Source organism: Diorhabda carinulata, chromosome 8, assembly GCF_026250575.1.
Source record: "Diorhabda carinulata isolate Delta chromosome 8, icDioCari1.1, whole genome shotgun sequence".
NCBI lineage: Eukaryota > Metazoa > Arthropoda > Insecta > Coleoptera > Chrysomelidae > Diorhabda > Diorhabda carinulata.
Window position 1 is genome coordinate 3,762,305 of NC_079467.1, and position 23,425 is coordinate 3,785,729.

The 23,425-nt window shown below is 34.0% G+C and overlaps 2 protein-coding genes across 7 annotated transcripts; one reads left to right on the top strand and one right to left on the bottom strand.

The window, feature by feature from the left end:
- Nucleotides 1-35: 35 nt before the first annotated feature.
- LOC130897093 (uncharacterized) lies at nucleotides 36-19,917 on the bottom strand. Of its 6 annotated transcripts, XM_057805678.1 has the most exons (9): nucleotides 19,541-19,729; nucleotides 19,370-19,490; nucleotides 19,179-19,286; nucleotides 15,418-15,572; nucleotides 11,960-12,190; nucleotides 7,049-7,293; nucleotides 6,834-6,981; nucleotides 2,576-2,809; nucleotides 36-1,154 (listed from the first exon to the last, which is right to left on the bottom strand). In XM_057805678.1, the coding sequence occupies exons 1-9, from the start codon at nucleotides 19,606-19,608 to the stop codon at nucleotides 935-937; spliced, it is 1,530 nt and encodes a 509-aa protein (XP_057661661.1). In that variant the 5' UTR covers nucleotides 19,609-19,729; the 3' UTR covers nucleotides 36-934. The 6 variants fall into 6 exon arrangements, with proteins under 6 accessions (XP_057661661.1, XP_057661663.1, XP_057661662.1 ...); XM_057805680.1 differs by lacking the exon at nucleotides 11,960-12,190 and having other exon boundaries at nucleotides 7,049-7,299; nucleotides 19,541-19,750; XM_057805679.1 differs by lacking the exon at nucleotides 19,179-19,286.
- Nucleotides 19,891-23,335, top strand: LOC130897095 (uncharacterized). Its single transcript, XM_057805685.1, has 5 exons — nucleotides 19,891-20,219; nucleotides 20,304-20,449; nucleotides 20,504-20,656; nucleotides 20,711-20,983; nucleotides 23,176-23,335. Exons 1-5 carry the CDS (start codon nucleotides 20,018-20,020, stop codon nucleotides 23,263-23,265), a joined length of 864 nt encoding a protein of 287 aa, XP_057661668.1. The 5' UTR covers nucleotides 19,891-20,017; the 3' UTR covers nucleotides 23,266-23,335.
- The last annotated feature ends 90 nt before the right edge of the window (nucleotides 23,336-23,425 follow it).

Genomic DNA, 23,425 nt, shown 5'->3' on the forward strand with positions numbered 1-23,425 from the left:
TTTAAAGCTCAAAGTTCGCTGCCTAGCTTAATTCCTTTATTATTTTCCTTATTTTAACCTAACCTTAATTTTAAGCACTCATATCATTGAATTCGGGGGGCCCTGGGCCTCCATATCCCAAACGACTTGACAATCACATATCACAATCCAACATAACCAAGATCTCAATAAAAAATTATGAAGTATATGAGATGCCAATACCAAACAGCCCTGATGAATCTGACGCACAAATGAAAAGGAAAAAAGAATTAATTATTCTACAATGAAACATTAGAAGTTTATATTCGAATTATTCGGAGTTAAGAGTTTTAATACATGAAAAACAGCCAGACATAATTCTTCTGAATGAAACATTTTTCAAACTGGATCAAAGCATTGCTTTCCCACATTACACAATCATTCGGCAAGATAGAAATGACGGAAGGGGAGGCTCAGCTATCCTTATTAACAAAGACATACCGTTTAGCCATAATAACATTTATACCAGTTTACCCAACCGGTTTCTAATCTTAGGAGTAAAGGTTAAAGAAATTTCAATAGTAACAATTGAATTTCCGTTACATGCAACGTTTTTCCAGCCAGGTATTCATTTAAGTTATTCGACTTAACTACCCTCCCTCGCTACAAGTTCCCGTCCCGTATTTGCTACTTGGCGTATGAAGAAAAATTTCGATTACTTGAACGAGCAATTAGTCAAACTGATAAAAAGAATAGAAATAGATAACGAATCCGCTCATGTTTGTTCTTTCAAAACATTCCATATACCTTGGACAACATAAAAAATCAGTGTGATAAGTCGACTCAAAATGAAAATTAAGTGCAACATACATAATGAAGTAGTTAATGGTAGAAAGTACTGTTAATGGTAATCAATTGGAGACCCAATGGTTCCACGTCAAGAGATTCTAGACTTTTATATTATATTACAAAACCGTTAATCGCCACGAGTTTCTCCAACAAAAACGGCAGTTTTGAATTGCGAAAATATACTGCCTTTAGACAAGCCACATTGTGGACCTTTTATAAGATTTCTATTCGGTCCCATAGGTTTGTAGCCTCTGTTGGATAATAAATTCGGATTGTGTCCCTTCGCTAATCCCAGACTACCTGTTGATAAAGTGGAATTGGGACCTTGCCATTTCATGTAATCCTCCCTGAAAATATAAATAAACAAATAAAAATTGACGTTTCGACTTATTTAAGTCTTTATCAAAATATGTTGATTATCAAGGAAAAGAGATAGAGCTGGAGAATGACTTATGAACGGCGACAGTGTCTATTTTAGGCCTAACGGAAACAATGAAGAAAAAAATAAAGCTGATAAACAACCATATAATACTTCATAGTGGTCAAAAAGTATACCTTCATAGTATTTAGTTATATTGTGGGCGGCCAGGTGGCCATTGGGCACGTAAGCCTTCAGATGCCCCACTTGTCGTTACCATTGTCTTTCGGGAAGCCAATCGGGCACTTTGGCTTGAACCCTTTGATGTCATTAGACAAGTTACGTGGCTTGTCTAAGTGTTTAAACCGCGCTCGTGTCAGTGCTGGACGTGGTCTACGATTTCATCCTCCTCCATGCACCAACAGCACTCCGGATCGACCATAATCTCCATGGTGTGTAGATGGCTTCTTAAATGATAGTGTCCAGTTAAAAGTACGGTTGGAGCAGTTGTTTGGTGTGTCATCGTTGCCTTTGTAACCGAACACCCAAACGAGCTGGATCTTGCAGCTATCACTCACCAGATTCTGTCTTTCTTGCACTCCACCACTAGCCGAGAGCACACCTTTTCAGCAGTTATGGCTTCTGAGCTAATTGAGATTACTGTGTTCCTGTGGGGTCGATTGAATTTTGCGCGTCCGTCTTACCTCCATAGTGGTGCAGCTGCAGTTGTGGGTTGTTTCATACACAGAGACGTAGTTCAATGTATTCATAAATGGAAGCCTCAATAAGATAGGATAATGACAGTGGAATTGCGCAAGGAACAAAAGACATTTATTATCGTTGTGGACCAAATGAAGATGATGATAAAAATAACAAGGAAACATTTTGGAATAATCTGGCAAAAACAGTAGAAAATGCAAAGGGAAAATATATCTAGTAGGGGATTTTAAAGGAAAAGTAGGAAAGCAAGTTAAAATATATGAAGGAAATATTGATTTTCTTGGACATTATATCAGTGATAAATGAACGCAGCTCATGTTCAACTTGAGCTCATTTTTGATAAAAAATAATTGGTGCAAGGTTGCTTGAACGCATTAACGGCCTTTAATGGGTTAATTATAATCAAATGATTAGATTTTTTCAATAAATTTCTTAAAACTGTTATACTGAGACAGTTTTTTCCACTTGGACAGTATTTCCTACAATTGGATCAATATATTTTTAGTTTTTTATGCCAAATAATCTTATACTGTAAATAAAAGACTCTGCAGATGATATCTTGGTGATTGAAACGTATTACAGATAGTGTGTGTTCAGCGTGAATATCGTCAGAAATTTCAACTATTAATGAACCCTCGAATAATTTACCAAGTGAATGATACTATTTTCTTTTTATATAAATATACTTACAAAAGTAATTTTTCGTTGGCACCTTTTGCATATTCGGGATTTGGTCCTCGAGTATTACTTAAATTCGGCGACTTATATACCGACGATTCTTCTTCCACCAACCGCGAATAACTGGTCTTTTCCAGTTCTTTTTCAGTTTTCAATAGAGATTTTAATGATTGTCTACTTTGAGAAATTGGTATATCTACGGCACTAGATGTCGAGGGCTGATTTAATGCATCCACAGAATCCTGACTAAAAATAAATTTTTTTTATTAGTAAATTATTCGTTGCCATTGGATATTAACGTGCATCCAAGAAAAGTGCTGTAATTACGATAATTATCTTACCACTCCTGATGGGAACCATTAGTATTTGTTAATCATATGGTTAAGTGATTCAAAGTGTCCCTTATTTTACCCCCCATTAACGTATCGTCTCGGATTACTTAATTTCTGTTTTATTTTAATGTGACTATGAAGAATCATAAATATACCTATTTAACTTTTAGTCACTGTTATATGCGTTAAGATTTATTGTACACTGACCGTTCCCAATGGGAACCAACGTCATATTTAAGCGATTTCAAGTGTCCCTTAGACATTTGAAGTTCCATTAACGTATCAAATTACTTTTATTTTTTTATTGATGTGATTGTAACGACCATAAAAATAATTAAATAATAAATAGTGTGTTCTTAATAGTCTTGACATCCAACGAATACAGTCGTCAGATTATTACAACCACTTCATTTATTTATATTATTTGCTTAATAAATAGCTTCTTACAAATGTTGTGATTTGAGTAAATCAACTTGATCTAGAAAATTCTAAATTTAAATATTTAACCAAATTTATGAACCTCTAAAACCGAATACTTAGATTTGGTCTTATAATTTTGTTAAATATATTAATCTTTTTAATTAATGGTAAGAATTGGTTAATTTATAGGTTATTTAAACAAAATCTGCCAAAAGTGAATAATTTTTATTAATGATTTACAAAAAAATATAAGAATACAAGATAAATTAACACATTAAAAAAAACGTTACTCTTCATTTTTATTAGGTTTTCTAACAATTTATGTAATACTAATAACGGGTATTACTCCCTCTTCTACGGTGAAGGGCTCTAACCCTGTCAGGCATCGAGGAAATTAAATTCTGGACGTACTCCACCGGCCATAGTATCCCATTTTTCTCGAAGAACAATTTGGAGCTAATTTAAGTCACTAAGAAGGGGATGACGACGTTTAACACGCCTCCCTGATTATCCTACAAACGCTCTATAGGATTCATATCGGGAGATCGTGCAGGCTAGTCCAGAACTGTTATTCCCATTTGCTCCAAGTATTCGGAACAATTCTGGCGGTATGTGGACGAGCATTATCCTGCATTAAAATCAATTGCTTACCAATAAATGTAGCAAATGGGTACACAGCCTCTAGGAAGGCTTCCTCGATGTACCTCCGAACAGTCAGAGCTCCATTATTTATGAAAATCAGTTCAGTCCGGGCGTGGATATTAATTCCACCCAAAACTATAACTGATCTCCTTTCAAAAGGCCGTGATTCACGATTGGTACATTGAGCAAATCGCCCACTGGTCCACACTTTGTCTCGATCGTCTGAGTGGTATAGACCAAATCGAGACTCACCTGTCAATAAAACAGTTCCCAATTGCTCCAGAGTCCAATGAGAATACTGTGTTCAATTTTCTAACTTTCAGATCCAGTCCATCCCACAATAATTCTATTGGATTGAGATCCTGAGATTGTTGGGCCTATTTCATTATTTCTATCTCATCACTATCTTCTTTATTTTTTAAATAGTTGATACAAAGCTTAGATGTGTGCTTTGGGTCATTATTTTGCTACCCACGTCCAATAAGGCGCATTCCAGAAGGGTTAGCATGCGTTTTTAATATGTAATAGTAGACATTTCTTTAATTCTGTAGAGATCTCCTACTCCATCATATGAAAAACACCCACGTACCATCATAGAGCTACATCCATGTTTTACAGTTGGGAATTGGGACTCATCAGTACACAGGACTTGTTTACAGTCCAATCTTATGTGTAAGGGTTCATTCTAGTTGGTTTTTTTCTGTTTCCACGTCGTAAGTGGTTTCTTTGTAGAAATTATTTCAATTAGGTCAGCTTTTTGTAAGCGTTCCACTACTACACTTACTGATATCTGTTTATCGTGACTTTCATTGAACCGTATTTGAATTTCCGGTGTTGTAAGCATTTTGGACGTGATGATTAGGGACTTATCCTCTGCTTTAGAAGTTACACGAAGCCTTCCACTGCGTTTTCTGTCCTGTCGTCGTTTGACGAACCAAACCCAGGTATAGGTTTGTCTACAGTAAGGGATAAGCACAATCTGAAGTTCTCTTGCGTCCTTTTCTCGTTTTTTTTTAATAAAGGTCTTTCAAATCGTCACCCTTAACTTTCCATTTTTTAAGAGGAAGTCTATATGAAATCCGAATCCGAATCGAACAATGTGTAGTGTAGAAAAGCCAAAACTGTACTGATCTGCGTCAGGAATCCTTTCAAATACTTTTTTTGTATTTATTTCCTTCGTTGTAGCTTTGCATATGTAGCACTTTGAGTTTGGTTCTGCTAAAATGTTGGCCACTTTACCATCTAACATTGTAAAATGAAATTTAAAAGTAATATTCCTCCCAGTATCGCAACCGCTTGTATTAAATCGATAAGGGGAGAGCGTTTGAATTTCTGTAATTGATTGAAAATCTTGTTCCCTGATTAGGGCTTTATTCTCTTTTACAAATAAAAATTTGATATAACCGCAAAAAAGGGTTGATGATGGATATGTGTTAAACCACAAATCTCTGTTTTCACAAACTATTTTAAGAGGAACAAACGCCGCTACAAACAAAAACTCACCAGTGGCCAATTTTACCTCTGCAGAGTTATCCGTTGCCGATACAACTGGCAAAAATGATTTTTTCATCAGACGAAGAGCCTTAACATTTGGAAGCTGATTGTTTAGCTTGTTGGCCAACAAGCTAAACGATCGAAGAATTGGATATTTTTTTTCAGATAAATCTAAATATAATATTAATGAAAGTATCTGATGTGGCGCGACCCTTGACTGACAATCAACCGCGGTTGATTTATTTTCACTTATTAGTTCAGCAGCGAATGCTAATTCCGCGGATGGTCTTGATAGTAAATCTTTAACTTTAATCATTTTAGTTTTTTTAGACGCTTCCTGGAAATTTACATGAGGCTTTCCCAAGCTCGAAGAAGGGTTTTATTTAGGAACGGCGGACTCCATACTCAAAAGTCTCCTTGCCAGCTCAACTGGCTTAAACAAAAAATTATTTAACCATATATTATGGTGACTTTTGAATAGTTTGATGTATGGAATTTGAAGGTGCACAAATAGCGTAAACTGCTGAAACTCTGTCTGGTCCTTTTGAATTTATCCAAGTTTCCAGAACATCAATGTTTTTCATGTCTATGATGTTTTCTGGAAAAAATAAACAAAGCAGGAGTGATTTATATATTCATGATGTATATTTGTTACTAAATCAAAATATTTCAAAAACTAAGAATGTTTTGGGTCGAAATTGAAATATGTTGTTTTGAAGTTTTTTTTAAAATGTTATAAAAATATTAACGAAAAAATGTGATTTCAAGATATAAAGAAAAAATAATTATTGAAAGGTATTAATGAAAAATAGTTATTACTCACCTTTTTCAATGCCTGCCATACTAAAAATTCAAGTGATGTCTACTTAGCATTAAATAAGAGTCCACTAAATTGAAATTGTTTCGACGAGACCGATAAGCGATCTGCCACTTGTTCAAACATGATTTCTATCCTTTCTTTTTGTAAAATGGGATTTAAAGCTACAAACAATTTGTAAAAAAAAATCCCTTTTGTCCACAGGTTGCCGCAGTGTGCAACGGTTCCAGAAATTCCAGCTTAATTAAAAAGTAAACAAAAAGCTTGTCCGGAAACTTCGGATACTTTCCGTTGGTAGTATATATTACAATAATATCCCTAACAGGGATGAACTTAAAAAAAGATCTTATATTACATTTAGGTCAAAAATGTGCAAACAAAATGAATCAACATACCAAATAAATTATATTCGAAACCAAAAAAATAGGACCACCGATTTTTAATGTTTTACAGAAAGTTAGTATCAATTAGGGATTGATAAGGGCATGTATTTTCTCATTTTTCTCAGGACAGATAGACATAAGGATTAAGTAAGTATTTTCTCAGGTATCTAGTAGAAACTCACTCTTTTTTATTGTTAGTAGTTTGATCCTCTTGAATCATTATTTGTATTATCTGATTTGCTCTTTCTTCATCGAAATTCACGCTTTCCAAAGCTATACAAATCAAGTGCTCCGCTATATCTTTATACTTGTCTTGCAATGCTGCTTTTACTGAAACAAAATATAGAAATAATTTTTTTTTTTTTTTGGAATAACAAGTCTCCTTCATGTTAGTTACTTTTTTTCTTGTCTTCGCTATTTTTAATTGGAGGACGTACATTTGCGGCTGCGATTTCTTGTTCCTCTTTCCTTTCTTCCTCTTTTTTCGCTTCAAGTTTCTGTTGAGCGATTTTCACCGTATCTTTTCGTACGTACCCCATATCTTTGAGAATTTCAGACGTTTTTTGTATGTTGCTATCGTTATTTTGGAGAATATCCAAAATAATCATTTCATCTGCTTGTGGGAAAATGGATTTCATATACCTGCAACTGTTTACTGTTAATATCAATTGGTAAACTATTTCATTTTGAAAGGAAGGTGTAATAAACAAAACTATTGCGAAATTAATAAAATAAACCACAAAATCGAAGAAATACTTCTCAGTGGATCCACCGTTAAAATAGTAATGGAGTATTTTGGCCAGTAGTTTTTATGTTTTTAAAAGGACAAGTCAGCGAATCGGAATTTTTTCCTAACTAATAACATGACTTTCCAAAGTCTTATTTTTTTACAAAACCGTTTTTTTCTTTCAAATACAGTGAAACCTGGTTAAGTGGGACCAAGAAAAGTGAGAAACCTCTATTATTGAGAGTTGCAATGAGGTCCCGGTTATTTTTTATTAAATTACTTCTGTTAATGGGACTTTTGAACCTTGTTAAATGAGATTTGAGACTTTTTCGATGTTTACTTCTATAATTAAGACTCTGTAGCTCAATTACCTGTATAAGTGAGACAAGTTAATCAGGTTTTAACACATTTTGACATGTCTTGACAAAGTCTAATGTTGTCAAAAAAACTGAGTCTATAATCGGTTACAGATCAAAATATTTTATAAAATACCAGTGCAATTAATATGTGTTAGGATGAATTATAGATTAAAATTTAACAACATGAAGCAGCGGTTTCAAAATCATATTAAATTTGTCTTATATACACTACTGGTCAAAATTTTTTGCTCGCCCTATAATTCACTCAGTAATTTTCAAAATTTTAAAAAATTTCTCTTTTATATTGTCAAGGGAAGGTCGAAATGGTGTCTTAAAAACTAAAAATAATAGTGTACGTTATACGAGCGCAAGGTTATATTTTGTCGATGAGTGCGACAAGTTAGAAATTGCAAGAACCGGCTTTACGATTGTAAAGGGTGTCCGGTGGTAAAATTAGGATTGGAATTTCGAATTTCTCCGTAACCATTGAGCGGAGGGGCGGGAAATGCGTCGTCATTCGTGCGGGTTATTTAGTCGCGATGTCGCAGTGGACGGGTGAACAACGTGTGATCGCAATCGAAGCGTATTTCAAAGCCAATTATTCGAAGATTTTGTTCACATTACAATATTCGACGGTTACGTGACGCTCCAAGTGAAGATTTGATTCGATCATGGGTGCGAAGGTTACGAGCAACAAGTTCAGCACAAAAGTTTGCGCGATAATTCGCGTCAGTCCGTTCGCAAGAAACCGGCTGCCTTGGGGCTTCCAAAAACTATAGTGCACGAAATTTTCTGTAATTTCATCCATTTAAAATCAAATTTGCAATGTGCAAGCCCATTTTCATTTGAATGGAAGTGTTAACAAGCAATATTATCCTTATTGGTTCCCTAAAAGACAAAATCGCCGCTTAAAACATCAACAGCCTCCTCACAGTTCCAAAGCGACGGTTTGATGTGCGTTTTCAAGAAAAATTGAGAGAACATCCTGTCTTTACTCCACAGACATGTTTTCAGCAAGATGGTACCACCCCACACACGGCTAGGGAGACCATGGTGCTGCTTCGTGATTTCTTCCCTAGCAAATTGATAAGCCGTTTCGGTGACATCCCTTAGCAACCCAGGTCCCCGGATATTACCCTCATGGACTTTTTTCTATGGAAGTATCTCAAAAGTAAAGTGTACGAAACAAGTCAATGGCATCTCGGCGGCACTTTAGTGGCAAGAAATACCGAAGCCAGGTTCCAAGAATGTGTCCGACGTAGAAATGTATATGTTTTGTAGTTTTTTTGTTATATAGATTTTAAATCCTAATTTTGCCACCGGAAACCCGTAGTTTAGTCCCAGGTAGCCCTGTGAGACGCAAGAGCGTGCTATGTTTTATACTTTTTGGACCAAACCGTCTTATCGTCAGGTTTGTAGACGAAATTTTTTGGTTCTCGCAATGTCAGATTCGTAAGTTTTAAAATATGTAAAACCAAGAAAATATCGGTTGAATCTTGTGCATTAATCGCAAGCCTTCATAGTCCAGGCAAAATTAATCGTACCATTGCTGCCGAATTAAAAACACCTCGACCTACCGTCGACTACAACGTGAAAAAATATGAATCCACCAGGAGCTTTGGCGACATAAAACGTTCAGGGCGACATGTAAAAACCAAACCGTTGAAGATAAACATATAATATTGATCAGTAAACGTGATGGACAGTTCACGGACCCAGAGATAGCAGCTCAGATCAATTAATCTGCCTTGGAAAACTTCTACAGTAAAAACGAGATCGAGGAAAACTGGTCTTGTTGGAAGTTCATAGTTGTGGGTGGCCGATGAGCACAAGCCTTCAGATAGGACCGTCGAGACCGCCTTGCGAGTAGACCGTTGAGAAACACGATGGCAACGCTTTTGGCCACACCAAAAGATTGGCGGTGAAGATACCTCTTTTATGACGTCAAAATAAAATTAATATGTGGCAGTGGGCTAAAGAACAAAAATCGGACGCATGAAGAGTTTTATGGAGTGAAAATTAGGGGTTTTTGGAGTATTTATGCGCAGATCAAAGAAAGATCGGAGATTATCCCGACTGGAAAATATTGGGATTTTCAGAAAGACAACTATAAAAATATTGAAGGAAATATAGTACATTCTAGCTAGCGTCTGTTAGGCAGAAAATTCCTCTTGCAGCATGACAACGATCTCAAGCACTCCTCGAAACTGTGCAAGAAAGTATTTGAAAGAATTGAAAAGGAAGAAGGTACTGGAAGTGATGATCTGGCCATCACCTCAACCTTATTGAGTTGATGTAAGACAAATTGGACAGGGGAGTCAGAAAGCAGTGTCCTACTTCCACTTCACATATCCTCTAAAACGGATGGAACCAAGTTGACGATTATTTGTCGAAATTGTTGCAGAGCACATTAAAATTGTGCACCGATGTAATAAAGGCATTCAAATACGTAACAATTACAGACTGAAGTTTTATCATTACTATATTCTCATCTACTTACGTTCTTTAAAACTACAGGGGTAGGCAAAAACTTTCGACCGGTAGTCTATTTAAAAATAAAAGTAATCACAGCAAGAGAAGGACACTAATATTTCTTCAATTTTGCAAAACGGTTAATGGTACAAATCAAAAAAGTAAAAGCAAGCATATTATGATGAAATAAGCGACATGCAGGTACGTTAGGGGCCACTACTTTACAGGTATCTTCTACATCTTTTCAGAAGTTATTCAAAAATGTATGGATTCCTATAGAATTAAATTAAAATCAATTTAGAGTTTAAAGGAATAAAAATAAACCAAAGAAGTTATCTTATGATTCAAAATATAACAATCCCGATGGAAGCAATTTAAAGAGATGTATTTATTTGGTATTGCTGTTCGCATTAAGGTTATAAAAACAAATGGATTTAGTAATCAAGCATGGAAAATGGCAATAATTATACCATTACATAAAAAAGGAAAAGCAAGATTAATACAAAAACTACAGATACGGTCTACAAAATAATGGCCGAAATCATACGAAGAGAATATGATGAAAACTTATTCGGAGATCTCCAATGCGGGTTCAGATCTGGTAGATCTGAAAGCTTACGATACGGAGCTAATAAATTTTACCAAAATGACAATCGAAGGCAAACCAAAGAATATTGAAATGTTTCCAGACCAACACAGGATTGAAACAGGAAGATCCGTTATCCTCTACCCTTTTATTATTATTAGAATGAATAGTATGTAAAATCAGTTTGAACAGAACAGGGACACTAGAAAGAAGGAAAACACAACTATTGGTATATGCAGATGATGTACTAATTCTTTCAAAATCGGAAAGGAAATTTGGAAAGTCTTCATAAAAACGCCAATACCACAAAAGAAAAGGACAATAAAAAGTTTTTCAATACAATTGAAAGAACAAAAAGCAAGGAGATTAGAACAAATTCAAAGTTATATATATCTTATTGTGGTTGTCAAAGATGACGGTGACGAGGGAGAAAATCTAGAAGCAAGGATAACGAAGGGAAGTAAACAATTGGGAGCACTGAATGCGATTATAAGTTTCAAAAAAATTCCCACAAAGGCGAAGCTACATCTGTACAAAATAATAATAAAACTAACACTGAGCTAAAGAGGATAAACGTGGATTCTTGACAAAGCAGAGGGAGAGGAAGATATATAGGAAAAGAAAATACTCAAGAGGGTACTAGGGGGTGAAAAGTCGAAAGAATTATGGCTGAGAAGAACGAACAACCAAATACGGTATTCATTTGGAGAAGCAAAAATTAGCAAAATAATTAGAACTAAAAGATAACAGTGGCTGAATCACATATAGAGAATGCTCAATTTTAGAGCAACAAAAAAAATTATGAACATAGAACAAGGAGCAACAAGAAAAAAAGGACGACCAAGGAAAAGATGGTACGCAGATTTAAGGGACGATCTAAGAGAGAGAGAGGAATTTAGGATTGGAAAACGAAAACAAACGATAGAAAAATCACTTATGAACGGCTTGCCTTTAGCACCTATATATAATCATGCCAATACCAGTTCTTAAGTTTAATTCTTCAAGATAATTTTAGAGATAACAAACAAATACATTTGATAAATAAAAACCTTTTTTCTAAATCAAATATGGTCACAAATTTTTATAGTTATTACCTATTGTAACCTAATAATTAAAAATTAGACATTGTTGAATAACCTCATTCAGAATATAGAACTGAAGGACCTTAATTTTAATTTTGGTGATGAGTGAGGTCTAGGCGAACTACGAAAGCAACCAGGTGCGGGAGAGCCCGTCGGTCCAGGGCTGTTGCATCTAGAATTAACGCGAAACCCCAATGGAGGGGTAGCGTGAATGTTTCGTTGGGGGGGAGGAGTCGCAAAAGGACCCGGCGTCGTTATTGGATACTTCTCCACTTGTAAGGCACTTATTACGAGAGCCTCACGACTGTGATACCTAGAAATGGGAAAAACAAAAGCCATGATATTTAGAAGACCCTTCGAGCAAACTTTTTCATTAATTTTGAGTGGGATGCACGAAATATTTAGTTATGATTCTTAGTATCTAAAATAAAAAATATACAGCAACATCTAGTGAACGATTCACAGAAAAGTTTAATTATATATTCTTTGGGGTTAACTAACTTTGGGACAATTAACCTTTTTCCACAAATTTATGTTCGTTATGTTTCATAAGTTAATAAATTTAAAAATTATACATTACATGTATTCAATTTAAGCATTTTTGTTTTGATTTTGAATCTATGAGGATGGACTGAGAAGTACCTGGCTGATCTAGAGATGGCGGTATTATTATATAACCAATATAAAAGTTTAACTATATTCTACTCTTGGTGAGATTGCGTCTTCTTTATCAACAGTAAAATATTGGGTAGCAAAGGCCGTACGACCTGCAGATGCGAAGACCCGCATCACAGTGGTCGACCAAATGAGGTGTCAACTCCTGATATGTTAATTCGATCGTCGACTGAAAGTGCGCAAGCTAGCAGACATAGTAGTCACTTCAAAAAGTGCGGTACATTGCAATTTAGAACAACAACAGAGCATCGTGAAGATGTTTCCATTGTGTTTGGCAATGTTTCACAGAAATAAAGCCGGATTTTCGCCCCGGAGCAAAAGAACAATCAAAACAATAGACTTAGAAGGGATAACCGGCTCCAAAGAAAGCAAAGACGGTTCCATTCTACAGACAAGGTCATCATAATTTTCATCAACGAGGATTATGCAACATTTTAGCGAAGAAATCAAACAAAACCAGCCGCATTTGTTTAAGAAGAGATTGTTGTTTCATCAAGACAAATCACCAGCTCATCTATCTGGCTAAAGTTGTTGAATTAAAGTTTGAATTACTACCTCATGCACCACATTCGCCAGATTTAACCCTCTGGGATTATTTTCCGTTTCCAGACTTGAAAAATTGTCAAAGATTTTCCAACAATGAAGATATGATGTCGGCAGTTAATGGCTATTTTGAAGAGCTTGACGATTCTTATTCTGAAAAGAGTATCGAACTTATTTAACATCGCTAGGAAAAGTATATGGAGCTAAAAGGAGATTACGTGGACAAATAAATAAATTTTCGTGTTTTCTCCATTGGGCTAGGCACTTCTAGAATCATCATAGTAAAAATCACGTTTCATTTATAGTAAACTAAATTTGTCATTTTGTTTGTTTTCTTAGTTTGCTCAAAAGATTTCAGGCAATTATTGGCAACAGAAGCAACCAGTTCAAATTGAATAAAAACGCATTGTTAAAAAGTGTGAGATATTTACAACTGTTAAGATCTTACGAAACAAGACGATATTCAAATATTTAAAGATACAATCGATATACAGATTGTGATAAAATTTCATTAGTATAACCCATGGACATTGATAATTGTTCGAAAAAATTCGAAAGCTTATCGCTTGGAATCAAACTTGTAAAAGTTGTTATGAAATTTGTGAGCGTTTATCAATGTACGAGTATCATGCGCGGTTAGAAATTTTTTTGCTAATTATGGAAAAAAAATACAGAGCGAAAAGAATTTATTTAAAGGTGCAATTAACAAAAGAACAATTAGAAAAGTCGAGTGAAGATCCAGACGTGTTAGTTTTTATAACTGATGCAGATATGTTTCTAATACGTATGCTGTTAATAATTTGATTATAATTTCATGAATATTCTCGTCGGTATTGCAATCAAATCGTGACATTTTGAAATAATAAATATTTGAAACGTCAAAATCGAAATCGAAGTCAATATGTATCCATGGCAACGTGATAAAGTGAAATAAGTCCATAGGATCTGTTTTCAGTGTTCAATCAGATGACTTCAAATTAATTGATTTCATGGGACTTCTACTGGAGCAAAAAAAATTCACCAAAAGTATTTGTTACTATTGACGTCAGCGCCTATGGATTACTTTAAGGCATTTGATGTGTTGGATCATGATCTTCTTTGTGCAAAGCTGAAATATCTGGGATTTGACGAAGTATCTTGTAAGTTTTTTGAATCTCACTTAAAAGGAAGAAGTCAGAGAGTTCGTTCAAATCAGAGTCCATCAGAGGCTTGCGAAATAGAATCTGGTGTGTCGCAGGGTTCAATAATTGGCCCAGTTTTGTTCCTCGTGTATGTCTTTGATATATGGTGTAGCGATGGTAAAAACAGTGTGTTCAGTATGAATATCACCAACGGTTCCAGAAATTCCAGCTTAGTTAGATCTTTCAATCTCACTTAAAAGGAAGAAGGCAGAGAGTTCGCACGGATCAGAGTCCATCTGAGGCTTGCGAAATAGAATCTGGTGTGCCACAGGGCTCAATAATTGGCCCAGTTTTGTTCCTCGTGTATGTCTTTGATATATGGTGTAGCGATGGTAAAAACAGTGTGTTCAGTATGAATATCACCAACGGTTCCAGAAATTCCAGCTTAGTTAGATCCTTCAATCTCACTTAAAAGGAAGAAGGCAGAGAGTTCGTTCGGATCAGAGTCCATCAGAGGCTTGCGAAATAGAATCTGGTGTGTCGCAGGGTTCAATAATTGGCCCAGTTTTGTTCCTCGTGTATGTCTTTGATATATGGTGTAGCGATGGTAAAAACAGTGTGTTCAGTATGAATATCACCAACGGTTCCAGAAATTCCAGCTTAGTTAGATCCTTCAATCTCACTTAAAAGGAAGAAGGCAGAGAGTTCGTTCGGATCAGAGTCCATCTGAGGCTTGCGAAATAGAATCTGGTGTGTCGCAGGGTACAATAATTGGCCCACTTTTGTTCCTCGTGTATGTCTTTGATATATGGTGTAGCGATGGTAAAAACAGTGTGTTCAGTATGAATATCACCAACGGTTCCAGAAATTCCAGCTTAGTTAGATCTTTCAATCTCACTTAAAAGGAAGAAGGCAGAGAGTTCGTTCGGATCAGAGTCCATCTGAGGCTTGCGAAATAGAATCTGGTGTGTCGCAGGGTACAATAATTGGCCCACTTTTGTTCCTCGTGTATGTCTTTGATATATGGTGTAGCGATGGTAAAAACAGTGTGTTCAGTATGAATAGCACCAACGGTTCCAGAAATTCCAACTTAGTTAGATCCATTCAAATCAACAGATATAATTGTGTTTTAAATATGTTTTTAAGAAATTTGTTAATGTATAATGCAATCATAATTTTTTTTTTATTATTAGCAGCTTACTTTTTTAACAGCATTTTAATATGAGTTTCTGGTACGGTGGGAAACATTCCTGCAATTTTGGCCACAGTTGCTTCCTCCGGATCTGCTGAGTTTAACGAACTATCCTGAACCTTAGATGATCTTACAGTTAATGGACTGATTTTAGGTTTCATGTCCTGAAAATGTAGTTTTAGAATGTTATTAAATAGCTTTGGTTATAAATAGGAAAGCAGTGATGAATAATTTAGGAATAATGTTTCCCTAATATCCTCAAATGTTTATTGAAAAAATTTAAAAATAAATCCATACTTTGAAACTTTACAAACCATGCAATTTGACTATCAAAATTATTATGCTGTGCATGTAAAGTTATTCACAATCCCACATTTCTCCATCCATTAATACAAAACATTTAAGCAAAGCTAAAGTTACGACTGGTTACAAATGTCTACAATACGAGGGTTGTTACTTATGTTTTGAAATAGACAAATAAAATTATTCATTTTTTTCATTCTGATTAAGACATGTGATTTGAATGCAGCAAGCGCTTCTTCAGGTATAGAAAAACGTTGAATTCTCAATTTATTTTTGATCTACGGGAATAAGACGAAATCATTGGGTGCCAAACAAGGACTGACCCACCAACTTGATGATTTTACTGTTGAAAAACGTTTTTGTTTGGACTGATATGTGAGGACTCGCATTGTCTTGACGAAGAAGGATTCGTCTTCTGTGATTGGTTTACCTGATTTTTTTCAACACTTCTGGTAAACAAATGCTGGTGTCCCATTCAGATTTGACCGTTATACGTTGCTCTAATGGACGGTGACGCCTTGTTCAGTTATTCCGAAAAAATAGGCGGCCATTTGCTTCGAAGTGCTTCGTGCGCGAACAACTTGTGTTGAATTTGGCTCGTCTGGAAAGACCTATACGGTCAGACGTCTTTTAAGGCACCGCGTGTGAAGATTCAAAGTTGAAAACTTGAAAATTCAACCTGTAGCGAAGTGCGACCATGATTGAATTCGCAAACACGGTGGCCCGAGATGGTGCTTCATTACCTAAAGTCGATGCGAGTTGATCGGCACCCTCCTGTAGATTTAATTCAAGTCAAAAAAGTCATAGAAACTCATTTCAAGAAAATGTTCGCGATTAAATTCTATTTTTTGACCAAGACGATTGTCTCAAGTATCTATAAGCAACTCGAATAGTACTCGTAAGACAAAACGTTCTGAGTACGTTCACCATTAAAAACGTCAAACTTTATGATGACAATGACATATTCACATCAGTGTTGCCATATCTTAAAACTCAAGTAGCAACACTCGTATATAATAAAAGAGCACACTCTCACTGACTACAGGCAATATCCTACTACATACTAGCAATTTAATCCTAGCCTTGTATACCTGAAAATTCAAGTGTATCAAAGATATGTCAGATTCTCTGAAAATACAACAGAGGAAATAGTGACCATCCAAAAACGCCCCGAAAAACTACAAATGACAGAAATAAGTGGATATATAACTGATATATATCACCAAAAGTGGTGGCTAGTATATGTGTTGGATAAGAATGAAGAAGAAAATGAGCTAAAAGTGACTTTTATGCATCCTGCTGGTCCTTCGTCATCATTTTCATACCCAAAAAATAGGACATACAACTCACAGATGTACTTTGTAAAGTTGATCCCGCCACTCCTACAGGAAGTTATTATTTAATAACATCTCAAGAAGTCTCGTTGAAACTTTACAAATCATCAAGTTCTGAATAACTTTCGCCTAAGATGTAATGTTAAATTAAGTTCGATTTCATGATTAATGTAATATAGTAATTTTTTTTTAAATTATTATCTATCTATGAACCCATACAAGCCTCCCACTTTGAAATTTTCAGAATCACTTACTAAAAGTATAAACTATTTATAGGAATGTTATAAAAATGCACTTTTTGTGGAAATCGAAATTTTGAAGAGATTTTCCAAAGCAAAGTACGTGGTGTTGTATATCAAAAATGTTGGTTTTGGGAAACTTTACATGGACGTAATTCTGAAACTGTTCAAGATATTCGAAAAAAAAAATGATATTTTTTTTAACTTCTATTAAGATAACCTTCATACCAAATTTCATCAAATTCTGAGGGTGTTAGGTATATTTTTTATTTCATTTTTTTCAATCAAGGCATTTATCATTCAGAACCGAAGAATTGGGGTTGGAACTGCAAATATTTCATTTTCCCCAACCAAATTTCTGTTACGGTTTTTTTAGCACTATATCATTATCTAAATTCATTTTTAATATATTTGGGGTTTTTGTAGGACAATTATAACATGCAAAGTAGATAAGTCCAATTCTACATTTTAAAAAATGATTATTATAAGAACGTTTATACTAATTTGCAATTTCATTTAATTCGCGCCACTAGTCTAGTTCGGAAGGTTTTTGATTGGCCAAAATTTTCCAATATTCAATATAAAGGGTGAGTCATGGGAAACTTTACATGCTTCTATCATATGTATATAGTGTCAACCCTTCTTCTTAATTAATTTATAGGGTAATTTGTGAAATTGACCTTAAATTTTAAATGTCTAAACAACTCATTTGATTCGTATTTAATATTGCTCCCTGTATAATATGTTTCGTAAATGCAATAAGTGATTTCCAAACAACATGAACAATCATTTTCATTTTTTGGTGAACGATCAAATCTTACCAAAAATAGATCAACCATATTGAGATTTAACAAAGTGATGAGTCACACTTTGGTTAATTTTATATGGAATGACCCATAATGAACAATAAGAGTCAAGGACAATGTTTACATCCCAAATTCTGAAACGTAACTTGTATAACAATTTAACTTTGAAAGCATTTTTTTCAGATCTAAAAGATCCTCTTGGTATAACGATACCCTGTATGAGGCCTCGAACAAAATAAAACACACTATTTTGAAAATATGAATTATAATAGACAAATCACAAGACAAAATAATTTCCCTTCAAGGCCACCTCCACAACAAACAATAATACTAATAATCCATTCAATTACTGTAGGAATCCCTTTCCTTCTTTTAATCTCTATTTGGATAACCTACATACCAAATTTTTTATAAATTTTTTAAAATGAAAATTTTTTCTATTTTTTCAAAGTTTGAAGCTCAATATCTCTGGTGGGTCAAGGAGTTATAAGAGTAATAACATAAAAAAATGTTAAAATGAAAATTAATAAAATAAAAGCTAACTCATTTTAAACATTGGAAAGTAAGTAAATAGTTTTAATTCCATAAAATTCCAAGGCTACACAGTTTTGGGAAAATAAACCATGTTTTTCTTTTCAATTATAAAAAATTACTAGTTAATGATAAAAATATTCACTTAAATTGCACATGTAGATACTGAACACACTGTTCACACCACCACTACACCAACACTCACAATTACACTGTTTAACACGCGTTTTGATAACCAAGTTACCATCTTCAGAGACTGTTTACTTTCAGTCACTACAGTAGTAGTGTTGTAAACAGTGTAATCAATATGAATATCACCAACGGTTCCAAAAATTCCAACTAAGTTGCACATGTAGAGAAATAAAAAATGAACAAATTTTCAAGTTTACATTCTAGGACATTATAATTTTCACAGTGGTATCCCTAACCTAAATCTTGTTTTGTCTGCTACTTTCATGGTCATATAAAGCAAATATGTTGAACTATCGAAACAACAACAAAAATTAATAAACATGAAGAATGGAGTAAAGATTCTACCATGCACAAATGAAAAATACCTGCAAAGGTAAACTCTTAGTAGTCATGTGTGTTGGCATTTGAAATGCTGGTATAGGAGAATTCTGACGAGGGTACACATAATTTCTTCGTGATTCTGGGGTTCCGTGCTACAAAAATAGATTGCAGGAGCATGTGATAATAGGAAAACTATGTCTAGTCTGACAGATTAATTATAAACATGCAAATTTACCTGCATTGGAATATACTCATTTTGAGCACTGTTAGGATGTTTCTGAGTGTTCTGTATGATTCTATGCTTTCCTCTTGGATCTTCCCATGTTGTGGTTTTGGTATAATGATTGATATAATAACTGTAATAAATGATTATCTTTAACTGAAATATACATTAAGATATACTCACAGTTTTCCTGTTGCTGCGTCTCTTCTACAATCCCATCCTGGAGGTAATGGATTTTGTAGTTCGGCCATTTCGTATAATTTAATTAAACTTCAATTACTTCTCAAACATATATTTGCTTTGCATATATGTTTATATTGATTATTTGATTTTATGACATATGTCACCTGTCAAATAAAGTTGGAGGTGAACTAACCGTTTTTACATATAAACATTAATTTTCAAACATTTAACAATAATTGTTAAATTAATGAGAAAAATGAACTAATACGTGGTATAGTTTTAAAATAATTCCATAGGTATACGAACAATCGTATTTGTAATAAAAATGTAGATGTGGATAAATAAGTTGCATCGCCATCTTGTAATTTTCCATTTCCAAAACTTACAACTTGTGTTAGTTGAAAAACTAAAATCCTAGTGTGTTTTCAGTAGTGTTTGTTAAAATCTAGTAATTTTCAATTTGATTGGCGGTAAATAATGGAAACCCAAGGTGTTGGTGTAGGTAATGAAAATGACAATGAGGATCTTCTGAAAATAAATAGAGACCAACGCGATTCTGGAATACAAATTATTCCGGTTCAGCTGATACAATCTTCATCTGAAGTTACTGTACATTCTAAAGGGAAATATTATAAACAAACCTATCGCCCGGCTTGGGAACTTATGCCCGAATTTAAAGGTAATTTGTTTTTGTTGTGTTGCACTATTTGTCCTAACAACAATGATTACCAAAAATTTTGTTCTGAAATATTATACGTTATAGGATGGCTTAGAGGAGTGGAAGGCGAACCTACCAGGGCATATTGTATGTATTGTCATAAAAATTTACATGCACATAGACTTAGTCTTTTAAAACATATATGTACCATTAGGCATCAGAAAGCAGCTCAAATGCATAAAGTTCGAAAGGTAATTAAATCTGATTAATAATAAAATTTGTTTAAACTTTTTTAATCGTCCTAGAATAAAGAATTGAACATGAAAGAAGATTCGTTAGAAAATGAAGATGACCGGGAACTTTCTAATGATGAAGATATAGAAATCGACAACGAAGAAGAAGAATATGAGGATAGATCTCAATTAAAAAATTCATTTTCAGAAGGTGCTGTTGAAAAAGTAACTAAACATCATTTTATTAACAACACATAATTACTTATTCACACTTTTTAGGATTCTGAAAAACCCATTATTGAAAAGCCTCCGATATCTACCCAAGTCACTGACATGACGAAAGGGAAACCTATATCTGGACTACAAGTTAGCTTGTACAAGCTCATTGATGGCCGATGGACTTTTATAAATGAAGGAATAACTAACTCTGCAGGAAAATTTTTCCAATTTATTGATAGGACTGATTTTACTACGGGAAGATACAAATTGCATTACGATGTTGATAGATATTTTGAAGCTAAAAAACAAGATACCATGTATCCCTTTATTGAGGTAAATCTATAAATATTACTTAACTTGCATTGTAAATTTTCTGATTGAATGATAAATCATGGATTAAAATTACAAAATTATATAGTAAAATTGCTAATCAAATTTTCCAGCATTCCTTAGTAAATGATTATAAAATATTTTGTCATTTTTGTCAAGCTGATTTGAATTATTACTGTTTAGTGAATTTACTAAATTGTTTTGCTTTAAAACTTCCTACACATTTTCGCTAAGATTACCAAAGAAATTTTTAACAGAGAAAGAAAGAATACGTATGTTATGGAAACAACAGTAATCAACAAAAGGGAAGAAGAACTTAAAAGACCCGAGAGAAAGATAACAGATTCAAATACGGGAGGGAATAAGGAGAGCAAAGAAAACCGAAAAAATAGAGAAATAACTGGAGAAGGAAAATACAGTGAGACACATAAAAGCACAAAGACACAACATTGAGAAGAAAAACAACTGAAATGATGAAAAGAATAATGCAATGGACCCCATTGTGGCCAAGGAGAAGAGGCAGATCAAGTAAGACTTGGAGAAACGAAATAGAAGAGGAAATAAGAGCACTAAATATAGAAAAGTGGAGGGCAATATGCTGGAACCGAAAGGAATGGAAAATAATAACAAGCAGCTAAGATAAATGATAACCTATAAAGAAAACAAAATTTGAAAACGAGGAGTAATCAACCTCAAAAAAGGATTTTAAGGTGATGTAAGGATAGCTATAATCAGAAGGATTGAAAATCTTGATGATAATGATGAAGAAAGAACAACATCAAAAAAATATAAAATTATATTGAGCATCATGGAACAGAATTTTTTCTTCCTCTTTTTCTTGTTATCACCTCTTGGAAATCTTCACTCTCATAGAAGGGTAGCTGCCTGCTTTAGATAATAACACACACCACCACACAACACTATAATGAAACCCAAAAAAAATAAAAGATAAAATAGACAAAAAATTAGAGAAGAAAAGGCAAAACGCAGTAAAATATTTTTCTCGCTTTCTTTTTTTGTTGACTTTTGGAGTGCGGTTGCTGGAATGGGTTCCTTTGACAGATGTCTCTATAGATATTGGATAGAAACTCCCATATACCGGAAGGTGGGTGAGCCTTCGCTACAGGACTGACCCTGGGAGGTGATAAACCCTTTCTCTCATAAAAGGTTTTTAGTTGAAAGGAATAGGGTTTATATTTGAAGATAAAACTTGATAAGATTCTTTATATAAAAAAATTCGGTGTGGGTTTGATTTTTGTCACATCTCTTGACAAAATAGAATGACATACTGGCTCACAGTTCTGTCCATGGTACATACAGTCGCCAGTAACTCATTGCAATAGTGACACTTGGCGCCTCACTCGGAATTTGTTAGTACTAAGGATGTGACACTATTATATCCTGTAAATATATCTTGTCAATTTTAATTTTTTTTTTTTTGGGATGTGGCACTATTGAAATAGGAGTGGGATATATCAATAATTGAGACACTATAGTGTAACAACAAAATGTATTAGATGTAAAACCTCATTTACATGCTAGAAAAATAACTTTTGTGGTCATGAATCATGTTATCTCTCAAGTTCCAAACAGGAATGAATAATAAAATTTGATTCTCTACCAATATTAATTTTTGCTTGTAAGCAAAATCCGTCCTTGGTACAGTGATGATTCTAAATATAGATTACATGTTTCAACTAACTTAGATATCGTTTGTAAACTGTTTCCAGGACGGTCTTTTTCAATACTCGGTTGATAGCAAGTACCATTATCAGAACCATGTGTAGCCGAAGATCGTTTCCTGGGCAGTATTTTCAATACTTTGTTGATCGTGCAGAAAATATCTATAAACGCTCCCAAGAACTGTTTGATTATCAGGTTGGAACAAACTCTAAAATTTCCTGAAATTTCTTTTGGGTCTCAAATTGCTGACATAAAGGATCAATACCTGAGAAATATTAGTTTTTCTGTTACTTTTATTTTTTATTTAGAAAATATTAGTGTATAAGATTTTTTAAAAACTTTTTTTAAATGGAGAGAAATTCTCTTAAGTTTCAAGGTTCAATTTGAGAAGATAAAAAATATTCTATTTTAGAGGTGTGTTTCTACAACAGTATGAATTGAGTATATTTGTTATAAAAATTAATTATGATAAACTTTCTTCAAAGTTAACAAAATGACATATTTGTTCACAGATTATATTTGATGCAAACTTATTTCGTGATTGTTATCATATTCCACTGCTACTTAGTCCCCATGGATACACCACTTACCGAGGATCCTAAATTTTATTTAAATTAATTTTAAATAATATTTTGTGAATTAAAATATTTGTAATAAATTATGATTAAATTATTTAATGTTTTTATTTTGGTGTAAATTGTAAGAAGACCAATTTTTCAAATCAATAGTGATCATAGTATTAACATTATCATAGTATTTCTT

Excerpts from the sequence above, each read along its gene's own strand:
- LOC130897093 (XM_057805678.1), bottom strand. The coding sequence starts at position 19,608 with ATGGCCGAACTACAAAATCCATTACCTCCAGGATGGGATTGTAGAAGA. Across the intron at positions 6,982-7,048 it reads TAGCGAAGACAAGAAAAAAA|TAAAAGCAGCATTGCAAGAC; the intron begins GTAACTAACATG and ends ATTTTGTTTCAG. Across the intron at positions 1,155-2,575 it reads GCCAACGAAAAATTACTTTT|GGAGGATTACATGAAATGGC; the intron begins GTAAGTATATTT and ends TTATATTTTCAG.
- LOC130897095 (XM_057805685.1), top strand. The coding sequence starts at position 20,018 with ATGGAAACCCAAGGTGTTGGTGTAGGTAATGAAAATGACAATGAGGAT. Across the intron at positions 20,220-20,303 it reads ACTTATGCCCGAATTTAAAG|GATGGCTTAGAGGAGTGGAA; the intron begins GTAATTTGTTTT and ends TATACGTTATAG. Across the intron at positions 20,450-20,503 it reads AAATGCATAAAGTTCGAAAG|AATAAAGAATTGAACATGAA; the intron begins GTAATTAAATCT and ends TAATCGTCCTAG.